Genomic DNA, 21,106 nt, shown 5'->3' on the forward strand with positions numbered 1-21,106 from the left:
CTCAGTCCTACACATTAATAGTAAACCGGATAGCATTAATACAAATGCTAGTCGCGTTGTATTAAAAAATTCACTCAAGGTCAAAGGGTCAAATTTGCTGGAATTTTTTAACCACTTTATAACTCAAGATGCTTTTACTCTCGGCTTCATATTAGGCCTTAGCAGGCTTTGAGGAATGCTTAATGATCGACATGTAAATCTTTTAATGATTTCTCTGCATGTTTAAATGGTGTAATACCAAGTCTGTTCTAATGAATAACCTTAACCTAAATCCAAGTGCACTGGGGTCAAACAGATTAAACATTTCAAATATTTCTTTTTGGTAATTAAGCGACCCAGAGACCAGGCCTGGAGTTTTCTTGTTATGTAACTATTGTGAAATCTTTTGCATTAAATGAGATTTTTACTAAAGTTTGTATCGAGAAATCAGAGTCCGAGTTATGCTGAGATAAAGGCTACCAAGTCCTATTCAGCAGCCTTGAAATCTGATACCAGTATTGAGTCTGTATTGAGCACCAAGGTTATCAGGAACCAGACGAGTTATTCTAGGCGGTTGGGCCCAGATTACAGTGTAATAACTACTCCGAAAAGGAATTCAAACAAACATTGCATTTATTTGAATTTTATCTCGGTTATATATTATCAGACCTAATGGCAGGCAAGCAATTTTCGCTGAGTACTCATTCTTGCCATCACATGTGTATTTGTATGGTAACATGCTAATTTTTGTAAATAAAGTCATCTTCTACCATGCACGCTTCCACAAAATATTGCTTGAAAATTTATATGTACCAGTAATCATACAAATATACATGCAATGGCAAGAATAATGCAATGTCTCCATATGTAAATTAAAATTTCCACATAGAATTATTTTTATGCAGCAATAATTTTGTAATGTTTCCATAGGCCTCTTAGCATCCTTTGTTGAAAACCCATGGTTGGATGCACTTCGCCACCCTTGTGATAATACAAGTGAAGTGTAGCGTAGTGCATTCAACCATGGGTCTCCCAAGATGCTTAGGTTCTAAACCTGGTTACTCTACATTAGTTGGCTGGTCATTTGGTCCTAAAGCAAACTGAAGTCAGACCTGTCTATTAAGGACACCAAAAGGACATAGCAAAAATGTCCTTTATAGACAGGTGTCCTTTATATCGAGGTATCCTATAGAGCAGGTTTGAGTGTACTTGATACAAAGACATTAATGTCCCTACCTACATATATTGATCAGGACAGACAGGGCAGACAGGGTAGAGCAGGACAGGACTGGTCCAGACCGGACCAGAAAGGACAGGAGCAAACCTGACCAGGACTGGACCGGGACCAGACCAGACCGGACCAGAAAGGACAGGAGCAAACCTGACCAGGACTGGACCAGACCAGACCGGACAAGACCAGACAGGACAGAATAGGACAGAGTTAACATGGTATCAATATGTATATATGTTGCCCAATACATAATAGCTTACATACAAACAAATGACAGTCACACAAAAATGCAATACAGTTTATTTTATTACCAGTTGAATGAAATATAGTATCAGCATATTTGTGCTTTAACCTTTACTTTATTTCATTACCAGGTAAGTATCAAAAGAAACTTGTGACAACATTCTACATATCTACTACAAACTTATAAAATCTATCTGATAATGTCCTGATAATGTACATTTACTTTATTTTATTAAGTATTAGAATAAACTTGTGACAACACTCTACATTTCTAACAACGTTATCGAATCTGTCATTTCTATTAAGATTTTCATATTAACTGGACATCAGTTATCTTATGCAATATCTGCTACGTGTTGGAATACAAAATTCTCTAGTCTTCTATGGCAGTATCATCTCTCTGGTATCCTCACAAATAAAATTTTGTTTGAATGGAAATTCAGTCCAACCTAACTGAGGATCTTAACATTTTATAAAAATTAAAAACAAGAGGCCCAGAGGGCCTGTATCGCTCACCTGGTTTGTAATGCCTAGGAATGTTCTGAATATAGGTTCATTGTTTCTTTTCTGAAGGAATTTGAATATTTACCTGTAATTCCCCTATTGGGCCCCACTCTTTCTGCTCCAGGGGGTCAAAGCCAAAATTTCTACGAATTCTGTTAACCCCAAGGATGTTTCTGGGCCAAATTTGGTTAAAATCCAAGCAGAACTATATGACTATTAGCAATTTATAGGATTTACAAGTATTTCCCATATTGGGCTCCGCCCCTCCTGCCCCCGCGTGTCAAAGCCAAAATTTATACAAACTCTATTCCCCTTCCCCCAAGGAATTTTCTGGCCAAATTTGGTTACAATCCATGCAGAACTCTAGGACAAGTAGCGATTTATAGGATTTATCTCTATTTCCCCTATTGGACCCCGCCTCTCTTACCCCTGGGGGATCAGAGCCAAAATTTATACAAGTTCTGTTCCCCTTCCCCCAAGGATGTTTATGGCCAAATTTGGTTACAATCCATACAGAACTCTATGACTAGTAGCGATTTAAAGGAAATGTTGACGGACGGACGACGGACGCCGCGCCATGACATAAGCTCACCGGCCCTTCGGGCCAGGTGAGCTAAAAAATAAAAATATAATAAATAAAAAATTAACACAAATTCTGTTTAAGTACATATAATATGGATTTGTTTGACAACAAATGTAAAATAACTGATTATTTTACATGAACATATCAAATATAAAACATACCTATTTTGCAATGCACAAAGGAATCTACTTATTGGATAGGCAGTTTTCCATGCAACTATTCGAGTATTTCTAAAGATAGAGATGGAATTTTGCACCTCTCTTTACTTTACACGTGTGGTATCTTACAAAGTAAAGCAATACAGTCATACTTTTAATCTTCAATTCCTGTCATTCTTATCAAACTTGAAGTCAAGACCCAAAATATAATCAACCATCTAGAATACTAAAAACATGCTTTAATTCATTTACTGGTATCTGGACCTATTGACCTTGAGCCTTGCCCACTGACCTTGAGCCCTATCTTGATGTAAATTTCATAATTTTTCTGTCTTCTGAATATATATACCAATGTACACAACACTACTGTAAATGAAATTGCACTATGCTATACACCGGTATGTTTCCCACTTGTATGTTCACAGGTAATGATCAATATTGATACAAAAAAGCAAAAAATATCCCAATTTACAGTATGTAACAATGGTTAAGAAATTCTGATTAAAAATTTTCCCGGATTTAGACGTAATGTAATTACAGAAAAAAAATCTGTTGAAAATTAAGTATATTATCTAATATAAATGTGCCTACAATATTTCCTTAAAGATGCTCCACCGGTGACAAGTGGGATTTTTTCACTATCAAAAACAGGAGCAGACAATTGAGTATTTTTCTTCAGTTACAAAAATTACTTACTTTACACCATTACCACCATTGAAAAGTTTGAGCTTCTAATTTTACTTCAAGTTAAAAATATGAAAAATAATTAATTGCATCCCGAAAAAATTCCGTGACACTTATTCCTAATATGGAATGAAGTACTGATTGCGCATGCACCAAAGGCGAAATAAATTATTTTATATTATTTTTTGTGTTAATTAGGCATATATACACACGATTAAACACATATTATTGTTCAAATGAGAACATCATTTATGCTCTTCGGCGGTGGAGCATCTTTAAATGTTTACAACAATATATTTGAGAGCAATATAACATCAACATATTCTATATATTACAAAATCACTTAAAAAGATTTCCTCTGCATATTTACAAATTTCATCTTGCCACCCTATTCATTATCTAAAATGAGATTTACAGATGAATATGACTAATTTTTCAAAAACCCATGGCAATAAATTGATTATTGATTAGCCATGATGATGGCGAATTATTTGTTCAGAATCGGTCAAAATTTACCACAAAAGGCAAAATTATTCTATATTGCTCATGAGGAGCCTCACACGACACCCATCAGTAATATCGCAGTTTGATCTTTCAAAATTACTTCCCTTCAATTCACACTGTCAACACAATAGCATGCGCAACATCAACTAAGTTACCTCAGAAGTTTATATGTCATCCTGCTAAACTAAGCTTCTTCAGAAATATCATTTTTGCAGAAATCTTGTTTATATACTATGTAGGAATAGTTTATCATCCTCAATATCTTTTATCCTATATACAAAATTGTATTTATGGGTAAGGTAATCTTCATATCATTTTTGGTAAAATACTTTGTTGAATAAGAAAAAATGTGTGTGCTTTGTTGAATGTATTACTAAATCCATGTCATATCTTATGAATCCATGTAGGTGTCAAGGTCATTCGTCTTTCACCAACCAACTATATTGACTCGAGGGAATTTGATTGCAAAGAAGATGTCTCAATAGGAATGTATTGATGAAGGTGTGGACGAAGGATGCTGCACATAGTCATATCATATCTATGTAAAAATTACACAAAAATGTTTATTGGTAAAAATGTATAAAATAATTAACATTGTAAACATGCTTATTGAAAACTGGTTTCTTGGTATGGGCCAATTTTCATGTTATAGTGAGAAAATACAGTTAAATTGCTAAAGAGAAAACTCTGGTCTTTAATCAGCCTTAAATGTACCTAAAAACATTACTGGAAGTAAGTTTATTGTGAAATTTTTTTTTTTTTTTACCATTTTATAAACTTGGCCTGATACAGCTAGGGTTACATATTGTCAATGTAATGTTTCAGAATAAATGTACAAATAAAACTATTATCTGACATTTAAATAAAAGTAGAAATGCATTTCTGCAACATAAACACACAATGTTCATAAATATTGCGTATAATCTAAGATTTAAATTTCTAAAAGTAGTTCACACAAGTTTATCCGGTGAAATATTCATTTAGAATTATATACATCACATCTTGTTAAAACCATTCTAGATGAGAGTTGTTCAGAAAAGAATTTTAATGATAATATATGAATAATGAAACATGGCCAATGCTTTATTTTTTAATGTTTCTTATTGAAACAATGACATATATTCATCTCAATTAATTTATCTCTGATTTATCGATATTATTACAGAAAAAATTGTGAATAATACGCTGCGCTAATCATGTCTGCTTAGAGCTAATAAAAATTTGATCTTAATCAAGTAGTTATAATCACAACAATGAAACACCATGAAAACTTTGGGATTAAACCGGTGGTGAACATGGCAAATTGAGGAACAATGAAAAATATTGGAAATGTAAAAGGACAATTTGTTTTACTCAAACATGATCACATATTTTTTGGACTTTCATAGTTTTCTTTCCTAACAAATTCTATTCCATCTCCCGGTAATGGGGACTCAATAGTTGGAAATATCCACGAAATATGCCATTTTGATCCGAACACAGAAATAAAGTTAACTTTCCAGCCAAGATCATAGTCGTAAATCTTATGAGTTCTTTCATAGGTGACTTGTCCATAGTACACATGTTTAGCATGGTAGATCATCAGAAATGTCAGCAAGAAGAAGAAGACAGATGCCAGTAAACAGAGGAATGAGGCCGCTGAAGTATAGAAGCTCAGCTGTCCTGTCACAAAGCAGATCAGTGGAAAGATGAAGTAGATGACACTCCAGAAGGAGAATCCTCCCAAAACGTAACTCCAAGTGAACTCAAAGCCCATGATGATGGCGAACATTGTGCCAAGCCAGACGTAGAAGATGAGCAGAAGGTAGTGGCCATAGTTAAAGTAGCCGATACATTTTCCAGTGAACATACAGTGGTGGTCACGCTTCAGAATGCATTTATTGCATGTTCTGCAGTGGAATGCACGTGGGGGAGAATTGGCCTCACAAATTGTACAATAGTACCAACCTGTCAAAAACACAGAAATTAAATAACTTTAAACAATTATGGTCAACAATTAGACCTACATTAAAATATATTAGAAATATAAGTTTTTTTTAAATTCATAATAAAATATGAATACACTTTTTAAAATGACAACTTCAGGATAATTAACACCACAAACAAATGTTGGCTGTGGGTGTATGAGATAATGTGATAATCAATAAGAATAATAATAGAAACATTTGTCCATACAAAATGAAGAGGAACTTCAAACAAGTCCACCACTGTGCATCCTCGATACTCCAACGGTTACTATCATTGACATTTTATTCACCCCTGGATTATCTCTTAGTAAAATTGAAGACAACAGAAGACACAAGTATCTTGATCTTTTGATGCTTTGATGTAAATCAAAACAAGAGGCCCAGAGGGCCTGTATCGCTCACCTGTTTTTTTTTTTTTTTTTTTTGAGTAATTCTGTAATTCAGTAATAAGTGATTCAAAAATCACAAAGACAAATTAACCCCACGATTTGTGTAATTTTTAATCCCAACCATAAAATGATGCTATAGATACCATACGAATATGCTATCCAATACATAGTTGCAGAGAGCAAGTAATTTATATGAAAAAAGTAGCCTAATTAACATTTGTAGCCCTGCGCCTATGGCCCCAGGGGGTCAGCCATATCATTTTTACAATTTTGAATCCCCACCCTATAAGTACTATTGCATTATGAGTGCTATCCCATGCTTAGTTGCAGAGAAGTTGTTAATATATTAACTGCCAAATTGATGCCTTTTGACCCCATCCCTCTGCCAACCCTATAAGGATGCTTGCTACCTTTGCATTATGGATGCTATCCGTGCTTAGTTTCAGAGAAGTCGTTTATATGAAAATAGCCAAATTGACCCCTTTTGGCCCCGCCCCTCAGGCCCCTGGGGAGTCAACCCCATCATTTGTACAATTTTCAGTCAGTAACCCATAAGGATGCTACCAGTCAAATTTTGTTGAATACCGACCAGCGGACGACGGACGCCATAGTATGGCATATGCTCACCTTGGTCCTTCGGACTAGGTGAGCTAAAAATGGTATAACAGTACTCTGTGGTTGACTGTGTTGCTTTGAAGTTGGACAATGCTATCTTCAAAGGAGGTTTGTGTAGACCTGTGACTGGTCAGTTTTTTCCTCCTAAACTGTTACCAGTTTTACCATAAGATAGTCCAGGGGCTGATATAATGGCAGTGATAGTAACCCCTGGAGCAACGAGTGATGATCAGTGACCTCTTGTTAATCATATCAATGATTTTGTCATAACATTTGTCAGTCTTAATATTTTTGACATGAAAACATTGATCATGAACTGAAACTAAATACATTAGCATGTTTGCAACTTCATTCATAATTTCAAATTAATTAATTAGTACCTGGTTTTAGTAATGTCGGTAAAATCTTTCCCACAGTCGATGTATTAGTTGAGCAGATTTTCCACATTCGACCGATAACATTAAAGTAGATAAAAAATGCATAAATATGATAAAGGCAGATTTTTATAAACCCGACATTGTATGTTTCTATCAACCATGGAAGTACCATAAATTCTCCATAAATCAGACCAGAATGGATCATTATCTGTGCATATATAATCGATAATGTATCCACCAAACAATTGGGTTTGATTCTGCGCCAAACAGGACCCATTTTGATTCTTCAGAATTGATGATCACAGAGAAATATTCGGTGGGTGTCGTGTGAGGTCCAGCCTGACAACAACGCTGGCCTTCTAATTTTGGTGAAAATGGAACTTGGTAGACCCTACATCTTTCAGCCTGCAATAAAACATTGTAAAGACTCGGATGTTCTAGACTACATCGGAATGCATTTGTCCTACCAATATTCTCAAACCAAGATGTTTAGATATGCTACTGAACATATTTTAAGTCGCCTTTATATGAATCATTTCGTTACAGGCGCGATCGCTTCCAATTCCATATTAGAAAAAGGCTACTTTCATTTTCAGACTAATGATACTGGCTGTATTCGCCGCTTCACAATAAATATTTGGAACATGTTGTTTTCTTGATCAGATATGAAAGTAGAATGTTTTAAGATCTGTTTGACTTCAATAATGAATTATTTATTACCATTATTTTTTTTTGTATCATTGTGAAGTATATTTCTACCAAAAATAGGCATTTATTTTTTAATATTTGTTTGTGCAAGCTAACTAGGCTTTTCACTTGGATTAAATTATAAGGAGCAAGTAGTCGATAAATCATGCTGTAATAAATTCATGATTTTGAAGTGTACATTCAAGGATTTCTTATATGTTATCTGCAAATTTCAAAATCAAAATAGTTTTATCCATCAAAAATTAAATGATTGATAGATAATGTTTGTTATTTCATATTAAAATTATTTATTGGTTATCATGTCTCATCCATTTCCGGGTCATGCACATGTGGTTCCGGAAAAATCTGTTGCAACCGGCATCGTGTACATGTAATTAAAATCTAACTATCAGGTGTTACTGTGCTATATAAATAGCTACTTTCGAAATCAACACACCATTACTCTAAGCTTTAGATAGTTTACGAAAATGTCGGACCCTGCGGCACCACCTCCGGCTGGTGGAGATACCACAACAGATGGTACACCAAAAGTAAAGACTGAAAAAGAACTGAAAAAGGAGAAAGCCAAGCAAGAGAAATTGGAAAAGTTTAAAGCTAAACAAGAAAAGCTGAAACAACAACAGGAAAAAGAAAAGGAGAAAGGCAAACCGAAAGAGGAAGAGGTAAACTAACTAATTGACTAAGATTATTAATTGAAAATTGGAAATATTTCATTTAGATGCATTTCATTAAATCAAAATGAAATCATTCAAATCTCGGATCATCGAATAAAAATATTATGATGATGCAACATTGCAAGGGTAAAATAATTGGAAAGTGAAAGACCAGCTATTCCAAATACTGATTTAGTAAATAATCTTAAAACTTAACGGGATTTTCAAATTAACATTATACTTAATTTTAGACGATACATTTTTTACGAAAATAATCATAAAGAATAACGATTAACTGCACAGATTAACTGATACAGCCTCAGGAAACATTTCCCTGATCCATATGAATCTTGTTGATTCATTATAGCTTAGTATACCATATTTATATCCTCAAGTCCTTCAGGGGTTTACCATTACTGTTATATCCACCCCTAGAATATGTCATAGTAAAACTAAAGGCTACGTGTGCAATCACAGATGGGACAGGTAATTTGATCCTTTGATGTACATCAAAATAAATAAATTGTATCATATAGCACTCTGGTTGACTGTGTATCTTTGAAAGTGTGCATCACTGTCTCTGTCATAATCTTCAAAGGAAGTCTCTTCAGGCTTGTGATTGGTCAGGTTTCTTCTCCTGAACTGCCTTCAGTTTTGCTATGACATATATATATATATTCTAGGTGGGGGACAGTAAACCCTGAAGTATCAAGGATTAATTTATTTAATGTATTGTAAAAGCTTAAAAGAGGAGAAAATGTAGCGACAAGACTTGGGCTTGAACCCAGAACCTCCAAACACTTTTTCAACAGCATATAATCAATTCTATCATTGGGCATATTTTTCAACAGTTTTGTATCAACCCATATCAACCTCACTCATCCTTAGGTTAATATCACTAATCTCATTCAGGGCTCAACATTAACTTTTTAAGGACATGCCCTGTTGGGCAGGTGACCACAAAAACCTACCTGCCCAACTGGAAATTTGACTTACCCAATTTTGTTGAATAATATATGTGTATATTTTGACTCTGGACAATATCAACACTTACAATTTGCAAGTGAATATGTTCTGTTAACTGACCGAACAACCCCTCAGGAAATCTATGCAGGTAGCTTCATAGTTCAGATATTGTAACAGTTGCAATTTTATCTTCATGACTGATATTAACTCTACATCAACCTAAACAAGTATCAATGATATGTCACTAAAATCTCCACCTGTCCAGTCGGGCAAGTCACGGACATATGTATTATGTAAAAAATAATGCCTCAATGAGAATTTGATATTTTATGTGGTTCAGTTTTATTGCCTAGTAGGTAAGCGATATCAAACAAGTACAATTAAAATGCAAACAAACGTTTTATAATGGTTTGCATAATCATTACTTTGCTCCATTAGCAGTAATAGGCACCAATTGTAGCTCTAAAAACGATATCATTTTCTGTCAAAAAGTCTTTTGAGCTACAATATTGCAGCTACATTAATATTGTCTAGTGCTGAAAAATTGTTTAAAGTATGGTTTTAAGTGTAAACTTGGACTAAGTAATTCCGGAAAAGACATTTATCTGAAACCAACTGAGGATGCTTTCTGACCATTTTATCAGAAATGAATCGTCCAATGAAGAGTTATCTCTTTACGCATGCATGTAATTTATTATTACTTTTCTTGCTGGATACTTTTCAATGTTTCGTCTTCTGCTTTTAAATTTAGAACACCAACTTGCATTTGAAGGAGGAGTTAGGGCTATAAGGTTCAGGTAAAGATACATTTTAGGTCACCTGAGAGTTGATGAGGGACATGCCGGTATTCTCATCATCTTTAATTTTGTCCTTTGCTGTGCACCATCCATTGTAGATCATCCATTATGTGTCCATAAACAATTTACATGTTTTACTTCTTCTCCAAAACCTCTGTAGCAAATTCAATTATTTGGTTTGGTTAATTGGGTTTTCCTATTAACATCTGTTGGTCATTTAAAGATGGCTATGCAAATATTGTACAAACCTACTAAGGATAAAAATGTGAATTATATGCTCCCCTACCAAGGATGCTGTGGAAACAATCAAAAACTCTTCATAGATAGAAGGTCTTTACAAAAATATGAATTTCATGGCCTTCAGATTTTCCCATGAGGAGCCAAATTTACTATAGTTTGTACAGGGAAAACACACTTTTGAGCAATATTTGTTAAATGTTCATAGGTAATGAGTCAATATTGGATATAATTATTATCCTGAATTTGAATTTTAAAGGGACAATTCACTCAGGCTAATTCTTTTACATAACCAAAAAGTAAATATGGCATAAATGTATTGTTCTATATTTCTTATGAAACATACAACATAAAATATTGACAAATTCCACGTCATTGATTAATATTTTAATTGATACCGTTGTAATTACAAATCGTTGATCAATACGATTAAGCGGGTACAATATGTACGCTGTACCCATATACTAGCCATAGTCACGCACGTTAAACAAATGAACTACATTACCACTGAGGAGGTGATAAATGATTTTTTGGCAAGACAATTCAACTGATAAAGTAAACACACTGCTGTCAGAGCGATTTGAGCAGTTCTAGACAAAAGTTTTATTACTTTACAAGCAAGGGACAGGGTTCGGCATACAAGATGTTCGAACGCAATGTGTAATGGCGGACAGCGAGCGGGTTTGAACATTTCACACGCATTTCACCACCATGGGCTTTTCTGGCATATCAGAGCAAAACCGACTGATATATTTCTATTAGAACTGGGTTTTTCCGATATATGTACACATTTTAATGTTTTCTTAGACTGAATTGTCCCTTTAAGATCATAGCTGGTTGACCCCATCCAAAAGGCCAATTGACAATTGAAATTTGTCATCGTTATTTTTAAGTAATGAAGGGATCTCTCAAATTTCATTTGTAGGTTCCTCTTCTCTTGCCTAATTATGCATACTACATTTTGGGATTGATCCAAAGACAAGATTGCTGACAGGCAGCCATCTTGGATTTTTACAGTTTAAGTTTAATTGTTACTTTAGATTAATCTTGGGCCTTGTTATGCATATTGATGCTTCCATCGACTGATCCAAAAACAAGATGACCAACAAGCAGCTGTCTTGGACTTTGACAATTGAATTTTGTTATTGCTATATCTCTGAAACTTCTCCAGGGATTTCTCTCAAATTACGTTTGTAGGTTCCTATTGGTGCCTCATTACCTTTGGGATCACTTTAGAATAAAGATGACTGACAGTCATGACAGACAAACATCTTAGATTTTGACATTTGAAGATTGTTTTCGCTATTTCTCCGAAAGTATTGAAGGGATTTTTTCTGCAACTTCATATCGCCATTCTTAGAAGAGGTGAATTTACTGCCAAAACTGTCTATAAAGACCCACACAGGGGACAACGAAAAAGTGGTCTTTATTGCCAAGTCGTATTCATACCCAGGTCAAATCGTGTTATAAATTTTTGAAATAAAAAGTGGTCTTATTATGCAGGTGGTCTTTAAACATACTAAAGCAGGGTGGCTGTATAGTTATGCATATCACAATCTAAAACCGATAAGGAAAGAGTATGATGTGGTTTTTATATTCGAAGTATTTCACTATGTTGACTTTGTGGTAGTTTCCCTGTGTGTATTTTTAGGTCACCTGAGACGAAGTCTCAAGTGACCTATTCTAATCGCCTTTTGTCCGTCGTCGTGCGTCGTGCGTCGTCCGTCGTCCGTCGTGCGTCGTCCGTCGTATGTCCGTAAACAATTTACATTTTCAACTTCTTCTCCAAAACTGCTGAAGCAATTTCAATGAAATTTTGCACAAACCTTCTAAGGCATAAAGCCAATCAAAATTGTGAATTATATGGTCCCCACCCCCCAGGGGGCTGTGGGAGGGGCCAAAAGGGGTAAAATTGAGTAAAATTTCAAAAATCTTCTTCTCTACTCACAGATGTGGTAGAATCAAATACTCTTCATAGATAGAAAGGTCTTAAGGTCCTTTACAAAAATTGTGAATTATATGACCCTGGGGTCTCACGTTTCCCCCTGGGGAGGGGGTTAAGTTTACTATACTTTATATTGAGAAAACACATTTTTGCGCATTATTTGGTCATTTGTAATAGGAAATGAGTCAAATGTTGTCAGAATTATCAGTATGAGATGGCCATTTAATCCTGTTAACAAATTTTCTATGACTGACCCCCAGGGGCCTTAGGGGCAGGGTCAAAAGGGGTCAAATAGGCTAAAACTTCAAAAATCTTCTTCTGAAATTCTGGAAATGTTAGATTAAAATACTTTTCATAAATAGAAAGGTCTTAAGGTCCTTTACAAAAATTGTGAATTATATGACCCTGGGGTCTCACGTTTCCCCCTGGGGAGGGGGTCAAGTTTACTATAGTTTATATAGGGAAAACACATTTATGAGCATTTTTTGCTCAATTTTCATTGGAAACTAGTCAAACTTGGTTAGAATTATTAGCCTGAGATAGCATTTTAATATCATATCCACATTGGTTCTGGCCGACCGCCTGGGGGCAGAGGGGTGGGGCCAAAAAAAGGGTCAAATAGGCTAAAACTTCAAAAATCTTCTTCTGAAATTCTGGAAATGGTAGAAACAAATACTTTTCATAAATAGAAAGGTCTTAAGGTCCTTTACAAAATTTGTGAATTATATGACCCTGGGGTCTCACATTTCCCCCTGGGGAGGGAGTCAAATTTACTATAGTTTATATAGGGAAAACACATTTATGAGCATTTTTTGCTCAATTTTCATTGGAAACGAGTTAAACTTGGTTAGAATTATTAGCCTGAGATAGCATTTTAATATCATATCCATATTGGTCAAGGCCGACCCCTGGGGGCAGAGGGGCGGGGCCAAAAAAGGTCAAAAAGGCTAAAATTTCAAAGATATTCTTTTAAAATTCTGGAAATGGTATAATCAAATACACTTTATAGATGAAAAGGTCTTCAGGTGTTGTATAAAAACTGTGAATTATATGACCTTGGGGTCTCATGTTACCCCCTGGGGAGGGGTCAAGTTTACTTTAGTTTATGTAGGAAAAACATATTTGTGAACATTATTTGCCCAATTTTCGTAGGAAATTAGTCAAACTTGATTAGAATTATTAGCCTAAGATATAGCATTTTAACATCCATATCCGTCCTCGATGACCCCCTGGGGTACCAGAGAGGCAGGACCAAACAGGGTCAAATTGATTAAAATTTCAAAAAATACCTCTAAGTTCACAGGTTTGATGGAAGCAAATACTCTTCATAGTCTAAAAAGGTCAAATTTATAAATCACTGACCAACTTCAAGGCCCAGCATATAGTGTTTATATGTCTTTAATTTGTTTCATTATTTGTTTTATTATATATTCTAACTCAGGTGACCGTTAAGGCCCATGGGCCTCTTGTTTGGAATAAAGATGCTCTGAAAAAGTAATTTAGGCATGGAAATGATGAAAAATTGTTGGACCTGTCTTCAAAGTTGTCAAATATGTTGTTCTATAATATCTCTTTGAATTTGATGCAATTTATCTCCCCTATTTTTTCTCACTTGAAAATCACAGATTAGTATACAATATGAAATTTGATTTACAAATGTACAAAGTAAAGTGATTAGTTAAACTTTGTATTGATAGCTAGATATACTCTTTTATAGTGAGATTCTAATTTGTAATGATATCAAGCAGTAATTTCAAACATATACATGTACCAGTTCAGTTCAGTTCTTTCTTACTTTGAACCTGGTTCATGAGTGGTACCAGATAGTTCTTCGGTCTAGCTAGCTCTAGAAGTGATGATAATGAAGACAAGAAATGGTGTAAAATGTAAACTTTTAATCTTTCCAGCACTAACATATTTTGAATAATGTCAATTTCCAAAGTAAAACCTAATTTGGACAATGAAAAAACAAACTGTTAGAATTTTTATGACTTAATTTACTTTTTACACCTTTTAAATGATTTAAGCTAGGAATTACTTCTCATGATTTTATAAGGAATTCAAATTTACTATAAAAGAACTGAACTTTTTTATGTGCAAAGGAAAATATACAGTTCATTGTTAGCACAAAGATAGCACTACCAATCTACATACAGAGCGGACATACATTTCACATCATCAGCTTCACAGCAATTGTCAACATAATCCCTTAGTTTTGTATTTTCTGCAGTGTTCTGGTTTTGAAGGTCAGGTGCCCTGACAATGATGGAATGTCTTGGATCTAAGTTGGAACATGCTGGAATGTCACACATAGAATGATCAGAAGCAAGATTTCCATCCATTTCTGACATATTTGTATATCCTGATTTTGTTGGAGTCGCATTGTCTGTTGATTGGTCTTCTTCTAACTGTTCCTGTTGATTTTCATCAAGTGCATTTTCTGACATTTCATCATTGTTTGAATCCTTTGACACACTGCTTTGGGAGTTTGATTTGACAGTAAGTAAATTGTTCATCTCAAACTGACTTTTGTGTTTCATCCACCAATCTTCGCACTTTTTGTGAAATGATTCACGTAACGATGGGTCAAAGTCCAGCAATAGTTTAATGTCCTGATCTGGGTTTTCACTTTCAGTTGTGTTTTGTTGTTGATCAGGGATGTCTACAAAGTCCTCAGGCTTGCTGTTGTTAGGTGCATCTTCCTGGAGACTTTCCAGGTTTTGTGATGTCAGCTCACAGGATGTAGTGTCTACATAGTCGTTAGCCTTGCTGTTGTTAATAACATCTTCCTGTAGTAGACTTTCCTGGTTTTGTGTCGTCTGCTCGCTGTAGCTGGTGTCTGCGGGATCTGTCGTACCACTGTCAACACTGCTTTCGTTTGGATTTGTCTTCCTTGGAAACTGAGACGAGACAATGTCTTCTATGATTTGTATGATTTTTAACAATGGAGCCACTGACTGTGGTGAAGACTTGGGTTGTTGGTAATTCTTTTGGTCTTTGTTTTTCGTTTCAGTTTTTAGCACTGGTGTCTCCGAATGTTGTGCAGACTTGGTTTGTGGAGAATTCTCTTGGTCTTTGCAGTTGTTTGTTACATCTAGTTTTTCCATCATGTCCTCAGATCTCCTTTGATTAATTCTTCTAAACTTGTTTGGCGTTTCAGAATCACATTTTGATGCATGTCTTTTCCGAATATTTCTTTCGATGGTTTGATTTACAGAAGAATTTTGCTCACAATTCACAATATGTGCTTGACGCAATCCCTGTAAGTGTTCCATTTGGTCATTCATTCTGTCTCTATCTGAAGTTTCCGCTTGTTGCAGAAGTGAAGCTAATGATGGAGACAATTTCTGCCCTCTTCCTTTACATTTTTGTCTTAGATCATGGAATTCATTCGGTGTGGCCCCTGACAACGTGGACTGTTCCTCATGTGAAACAGACGTAAACTTTTTGTTATGGAATTCACTTGGAGTCATACCCGATAACGGTGAATATTCATCTTGAGAAACAGACATGGTTTCCTTATTCAGAGATGCACAATGATTCATTGTTTGAGCCCTGGATAATGTCCTTCCCATATATGGAAGCTGACCTTTGAGACCAGGGTTTATTCTGTGTAGTGGATTGAAAATCTCCTGTGGTGTATAGCTATTGTCTCTAGCATTCATATGAGGCTGATAATTGTGATATGTGCCAGAAGATTTGTCCATTTCAAAGGATGGATGTTTGTATCCTTGGGAAGTCAGATGTTGTGCTATTGGTGGCACCATTCTTGGCACTTCACTGACCGCTTGACCAGGATCTGATACTATTCCTCTTGTGTCGTTTCCCGATAAATGTCCATGTTGGGCTGGTGGCCCCATGTGATTGGGGTCCATGTACCTTGATGCAATGGTGTTTGTGTACAGATAATCCCATGGAGATACATGTTGCCCTACAGTAACAGGATATCTGCTTTGATGATAATAGCTTAATTGCTGGAAATGATGACTTAAAGGGTCAACACCATGCTGTAGAAAGTTCTCCATATGACGAAATGATGGGTCCTTTGCTTTGTCAACATTTGTTCTTAAGAGCAAAGTCTGGTCATCAAATGGATTTCTGATTGTAAACTCTGTTTCTGTTGATGTTTGTATGTTTAGTGGCTTCATGACAGGGTTGAAGTGACAATTTGATGTTCCTCTTCTTATGATATCTGTCATCATTCTTGGTGTACGTGTCATCATGTTTGGTGTATGTGTCATCATGTTCGGTGTAGCTGTCATCATATTTGGTGAACCCTGGGTATGTGACATCACATTTGGTGTATATGATACCACATTTGGTGTGGTCACAGGCAGAGATGGTTCCATTGTTTTAGGCTCTTCATCTTCTTGCATGTCATGTTGTATTTGATCAGATACAGGACTTTGTGAAGTGTTGGTGGCTTTTTGTGTAACACTAGAACTGGTGTGGAAATTGTCATCATCATTTTCCTCCTGTAATAAGCCCTCTGCACTGTTTTCCATTCTTAGTGGCATTATCATTTGATCTAATGTCTTTGAGATTTCCTTTGTTTCAGTAGCACACATTGCGGTAGTGTTAGTCTGTTGAGGAAAGAATAATGGGTTGATCAAATTGATTCTCCGCTTCTCAACATCAAAATCTTCTAGGATATGAAGTTTTTTGTATGACCGAGAAGAAACCAAATGTTCCTGTAAGTCTTGAATCTGACTTAGATTCAGAGGTGAAGAAGAAGATCCTTTCACATACTTTTCTTTGCCAGCTTGTTTTTGTATGGAAGTACAAGGAAGAACATAGAACTTTCCATGGGGCGGTATACCTTTTAAGTATTTCTTAAAAATGTTGTATACCGAGTCACTTTCACCTGTGTCATAGAGTTTTCTCTCCTCTACTGAGAAAATCGGGGTTTTGTCCTCTGAGGACTTAGTTTCCTTGATATTTCCGTAGAATTTGATAAAATCTCCATCCTTGTCTGAGCTCAGGAGGTACTGGTTAGGCACTAAGGAACAGTGGGAGTCTACAGACTCAACACCAAAAACAAACGTGTTGAACGCATAGACTGCATGTAGAAGTCCAACAGGACTATCTAAGTCATCAAAATGCTTGTCCCAGAGTCGATTCTCAGGATTAGTTTGATCAAATGAATTTTCTATCTGTTTTCCTTTTCTTGAAACTTTTGAAGTCCTATAAGCTGTTTTTTGAAATTCTGGAAAATAGTTGTCATGACAAGCCATAAAGTTCAAATGTGGACATTTTAGGTTAATGACCAAATGAGCAGCTAATCCTCGGCAGATGTTGAGCGCCGATGCTTTCTTAAACGCTGTACCGTCTGATCGTGTCATGTTGGTAAAAAAGTCTTTCAGGTATTGATCCAGTTCCTGTTCGGAAACAACATCCAGAGTGCTAGCCTTGGGGATGGGCGGCTGTCCGAGTTCTCTCCTTTTATTAGCCTTTTTAGTCCACTTGTCCCAGGCGTTGACGCCCCATCCTTTGTATATATTCCAGGACTTGGGTACCTTCTTTGATTCTTCAGAGCCAAGACCAGCCATCTGTGGAAAACAAAAGTGACAAAATTATAGAAACATTGTCAGTATTTTTTAAATCGAGGCTGTGTGGAAATGTCAACACAGACATAGCCAGCCAGGAGAACGTTTTAGGATTCCTATAATATAAATTAATCTCTCCACATTCAGACCAATTTTGATGGGAAATTTTATTTTTCTATTTTATGAAAATAAAAAGATTATACTGGATATCTTAAATAGCACTATTTTAACCGAATAGAGGTTCCCCAATAAGTGACTGTTGCTTATCATGTTTATCAAACTCAAATTAGTTAATTTTTAATTTTTTTTAAAAAGTAACTGCTAACAAGACTTTACATAATGATAAGGATGATAAATAACAGTCACTCATTTTTTAATTAATGATGATGACTTCTTCAATTCTTTGTCAAAGAGAACTTATATTCTGAGTTTAAAGTGATTTTATTTTCATTTATAAAGATGCCTGAAGACCTTATACATAACTGCCAAGTTTTATACAAAAAATAATGACCTTCACCATCATTGAAGTTCACAGGGGTCAAATTGGGAAAAATATTGTTTGTTCATTCAGTAAAAGCTTCTTTAAATAACTGAAGGCCTAATTTACTTGTTGTTCGGATAAAAGCTGATAATCTCATGAACTATAACAATGTGCAAATTAAGATAAAGTAGAATCGGTCATTTTAAAGGTGGAACTTACTGAAACAATTGCCAGATGCTTTTCTAAATGTTAATTATGCATCTATACTGATAAGTCGGTCATTCCTCCTTGGGGTGCATACATTAGGGCTCTGTAGTTATAAATCTCAAATATTAAATGGATACATTTATTTAGAATAATTGGAATGGGATCGCCTTTTGATGATTAAATTTCTCTTTAAAATTAAGTAGATAAGGCCCACATTCAGACTATTTGGGAGGGGGGAGGGGGAGTCTGGGCCTAAGGTATGTTTGTTGATGAGTTGGCACTCCCAAGTTCACATAACATCATTTGTAGTTTGATTAGGGTCAGCATTTCTGCCAGAACTATTTAGCCTTATCTGTGAATACAGAATTACATTGTGCTGATTAAAACAATAAGGTGTGTTAGATTTTACACACCTTGTCATCATGTCCCGGTCAGATGTTACACACCGTGTCGTTATGTTCTGGTCAAAGTTCAGGGGATAGAATATTTGAATTTGTTGATACTAAGTCCACATTATATGATATAGAAGGTTTTTTATTGCCTATCTATGAATAAATTTTATGTAAATCTTGGAATGTTTTATATTTATAATGCTGATTAATATGGAAATCCTACCTAAAATTAACTATGCATAGTTTTTGATCACCTGGAATTCCTGTAATTACATGTACTTATTTTTGTTATAGCCTAACTATGTTTAAAGGTGAAGCAAAACTTGTAATTGCATTACGGGTACATACCGGTAACTATAATGTTGAATTATATGGAAAACGTATCTAAAAATACTACACTACACAAGAGATTTTAGCTCACCTGGAATTCCTGGAATTTTTTTTATTGTCTCTCTGTAATTAAAGTGATTTGGTCATGAATAGCCAAGAAATAAAATTGAGGCAATATTTATGTGTATTATATTTATAAAACTGATTAATGTTGAAATCTTATCTAAAAATAACTGCACATAACTGTATTTAGCTATGACACTTTGAGTTCCTTGAAATTGTTACTAGTGCTACAGCTACAACTGAATTTTAAATTCATTTGGTCAGAACATTCACAATACAGTAAAACTTGTCCAAACCGACCTTTGTCTAATCCATATCTCTGTGTATTCCAGCATGATTGTATGGCTTTTTTCCTTCTTAGTTCATGGTAATTAAAACCTGTTATTAATCCGGAAACCTAGGTATACTAACGAAATATGATGATTTAGAAAAGTTAAACAGATTTTTTTATAACCTCATATAAGCCATAGAGATGAGGCCAAAAGGGGGAAATTTATCCCTGAAAATGGTGGTCATAATTGTCATATGAGTGATTGCATGAATTTTAATAAAGTTATGGTAACTTTAATCAGCAAACTTCTAACATGGAATAAAACCAATTTTGCATACTGGTAAATGGGTGATGGACTCCCAAAGGAGCCAGATGGGTGAGACAAACTAAGGGGAAACTGTCAAAGGCTATCAATTGATTCTTGTCATAAAATACTGAATGAAAGTCAACCAAAATTGGAGGGAACTTCTTCAAGGAGGTAACAAGTTTTCTGTCCTGTGGGAAAATTTAAGAAGCCCCATGGGCCTCTTATTCTTGAATGTGAACAATTTGCATACTCTACGGCCATACTTATTCTCAGCAAAAACTCATGTAAAGGAAGACGGGTGAAAATATGACTATTGAGTAAGATCTGGAAACTGAGAGAGAGAGAGAGAGAGAGAGAGAGAGAGAGAGAGAGAGAGGGGGGGGAGAGTATAAATTAAGAATAGTTTTGATATAGTCAAGGTGACCAGGACCATGTATATGGTCATTAGGACTAAAAGGGGTCAGGAGTGTGTGAGAAAGTGTCTGACTCTTTTACTGAATTTATTCTAAATGAACCATACATCCCCACAGCATTGTCCAGACATCTCACTGACACTTTCTCACGATTATGGTACCATATCAGTCCCAATTACCCTTCTGTTGTGGTGCTGTTCAACACAACTACTATATAACAATTCCTTTAATTATAGCCTATAACCTTACTATTGATAGCTCTGTCTCTCTCTTTCTCTCCCCTCCCTCTTCCAGATCCTTACTCACAAGCAACATTAATATAGTTACTACCTGTTCATAAACATAGAAAGTTTTCAGGCTTATTTATATTGGTAAGAACTTTTTTCACTTATATCTGGACTCCAAATTCTGTTACCTTTTATTTGGTGATGGGAGGACTAATAACGTTTAAAGTTTGACGGGGCAAGTGAGATCTCCCCACCCCCACCCTTAACATATTACATAATTTCAACTTTCCCATTCACTTCTACTGGGCTTAAATCCAAAGAGAGTACTT

At 35.4% G+C, this 21,106-nt stretch overlaps 3 protein-coding genes across 3 annotated transcripts in view; 1 reads left to right on the plus strand and 2 right to left on the minus strand.

Moving 5' to 3' along the window:
* Positions 1–3,683: 3,683 nt before the first annotated feature.
* On the minus strand, positions 3,684–7,804 carry LOC138321613 (probable palmitoyltransferase ZDHHC24). The gene is made up of 2 exons (XM_069265389.1): positions 7,238–7,804; positions 3,684–5,833 (listed from the first exon to the last, which is right to left on the minus strand). The coding sequence occupies exons 1-2, from the start codon at positions 7,509–7,511 to the stop codon at positions 5,250–5,252; spliced, it is 858 nt and encodes a 285-aa protein (XP_069121490.1). The 5' UTR covers positions 7,512–7,804; the 3' UTR covers positions 3,684–5,249.
* Positions 7,805–8,268: 464 nt separating this feature from the next.
* The window catches only part of LOC138321614 (valine--tRNA ligase-like), a 34,601-nt gene continuing 21,763 nt past the window's right edge, over positions 8,269–21,106 (plus strand). The window contains 1 exon segment of the mRNA XM_069265390.1: positions 8,269–8,604. Within this exon segment, the coding sequence (XP_069121491.1) occupies positions 8,410–8,604 (195 nt within the window). The 5' untranslated portion in view covers positions 8,269–8,409.
* LOC138322016 (uncharacterized) lies at positions 14,421–18,089 on the minus strand. The gene has a single exon (XM_069266073.1). The coding sequence runs from the start codon at positions 18,087–18,089 to the stop codon at positions 14,679–14,681; it is 3,411 nt and encodes a 1,136-aa protein (XP_069122174.1). The 3' UTR covers positions 14,421–14,678.

Source organism: Argopecten irradians, chromosome 4 (assembly GCF_041381155.1).
Source record: "Argopecten irradians isolate NY chromosome 4, Ai_NY, whole genome shotgun sequence".
Taxonomy (NCBI): Eukaryota; Metazoa; Mollusca; class Bivalvia; order Pectinida; family Pectinidae; genus Argopecten; species Argopecten irradians.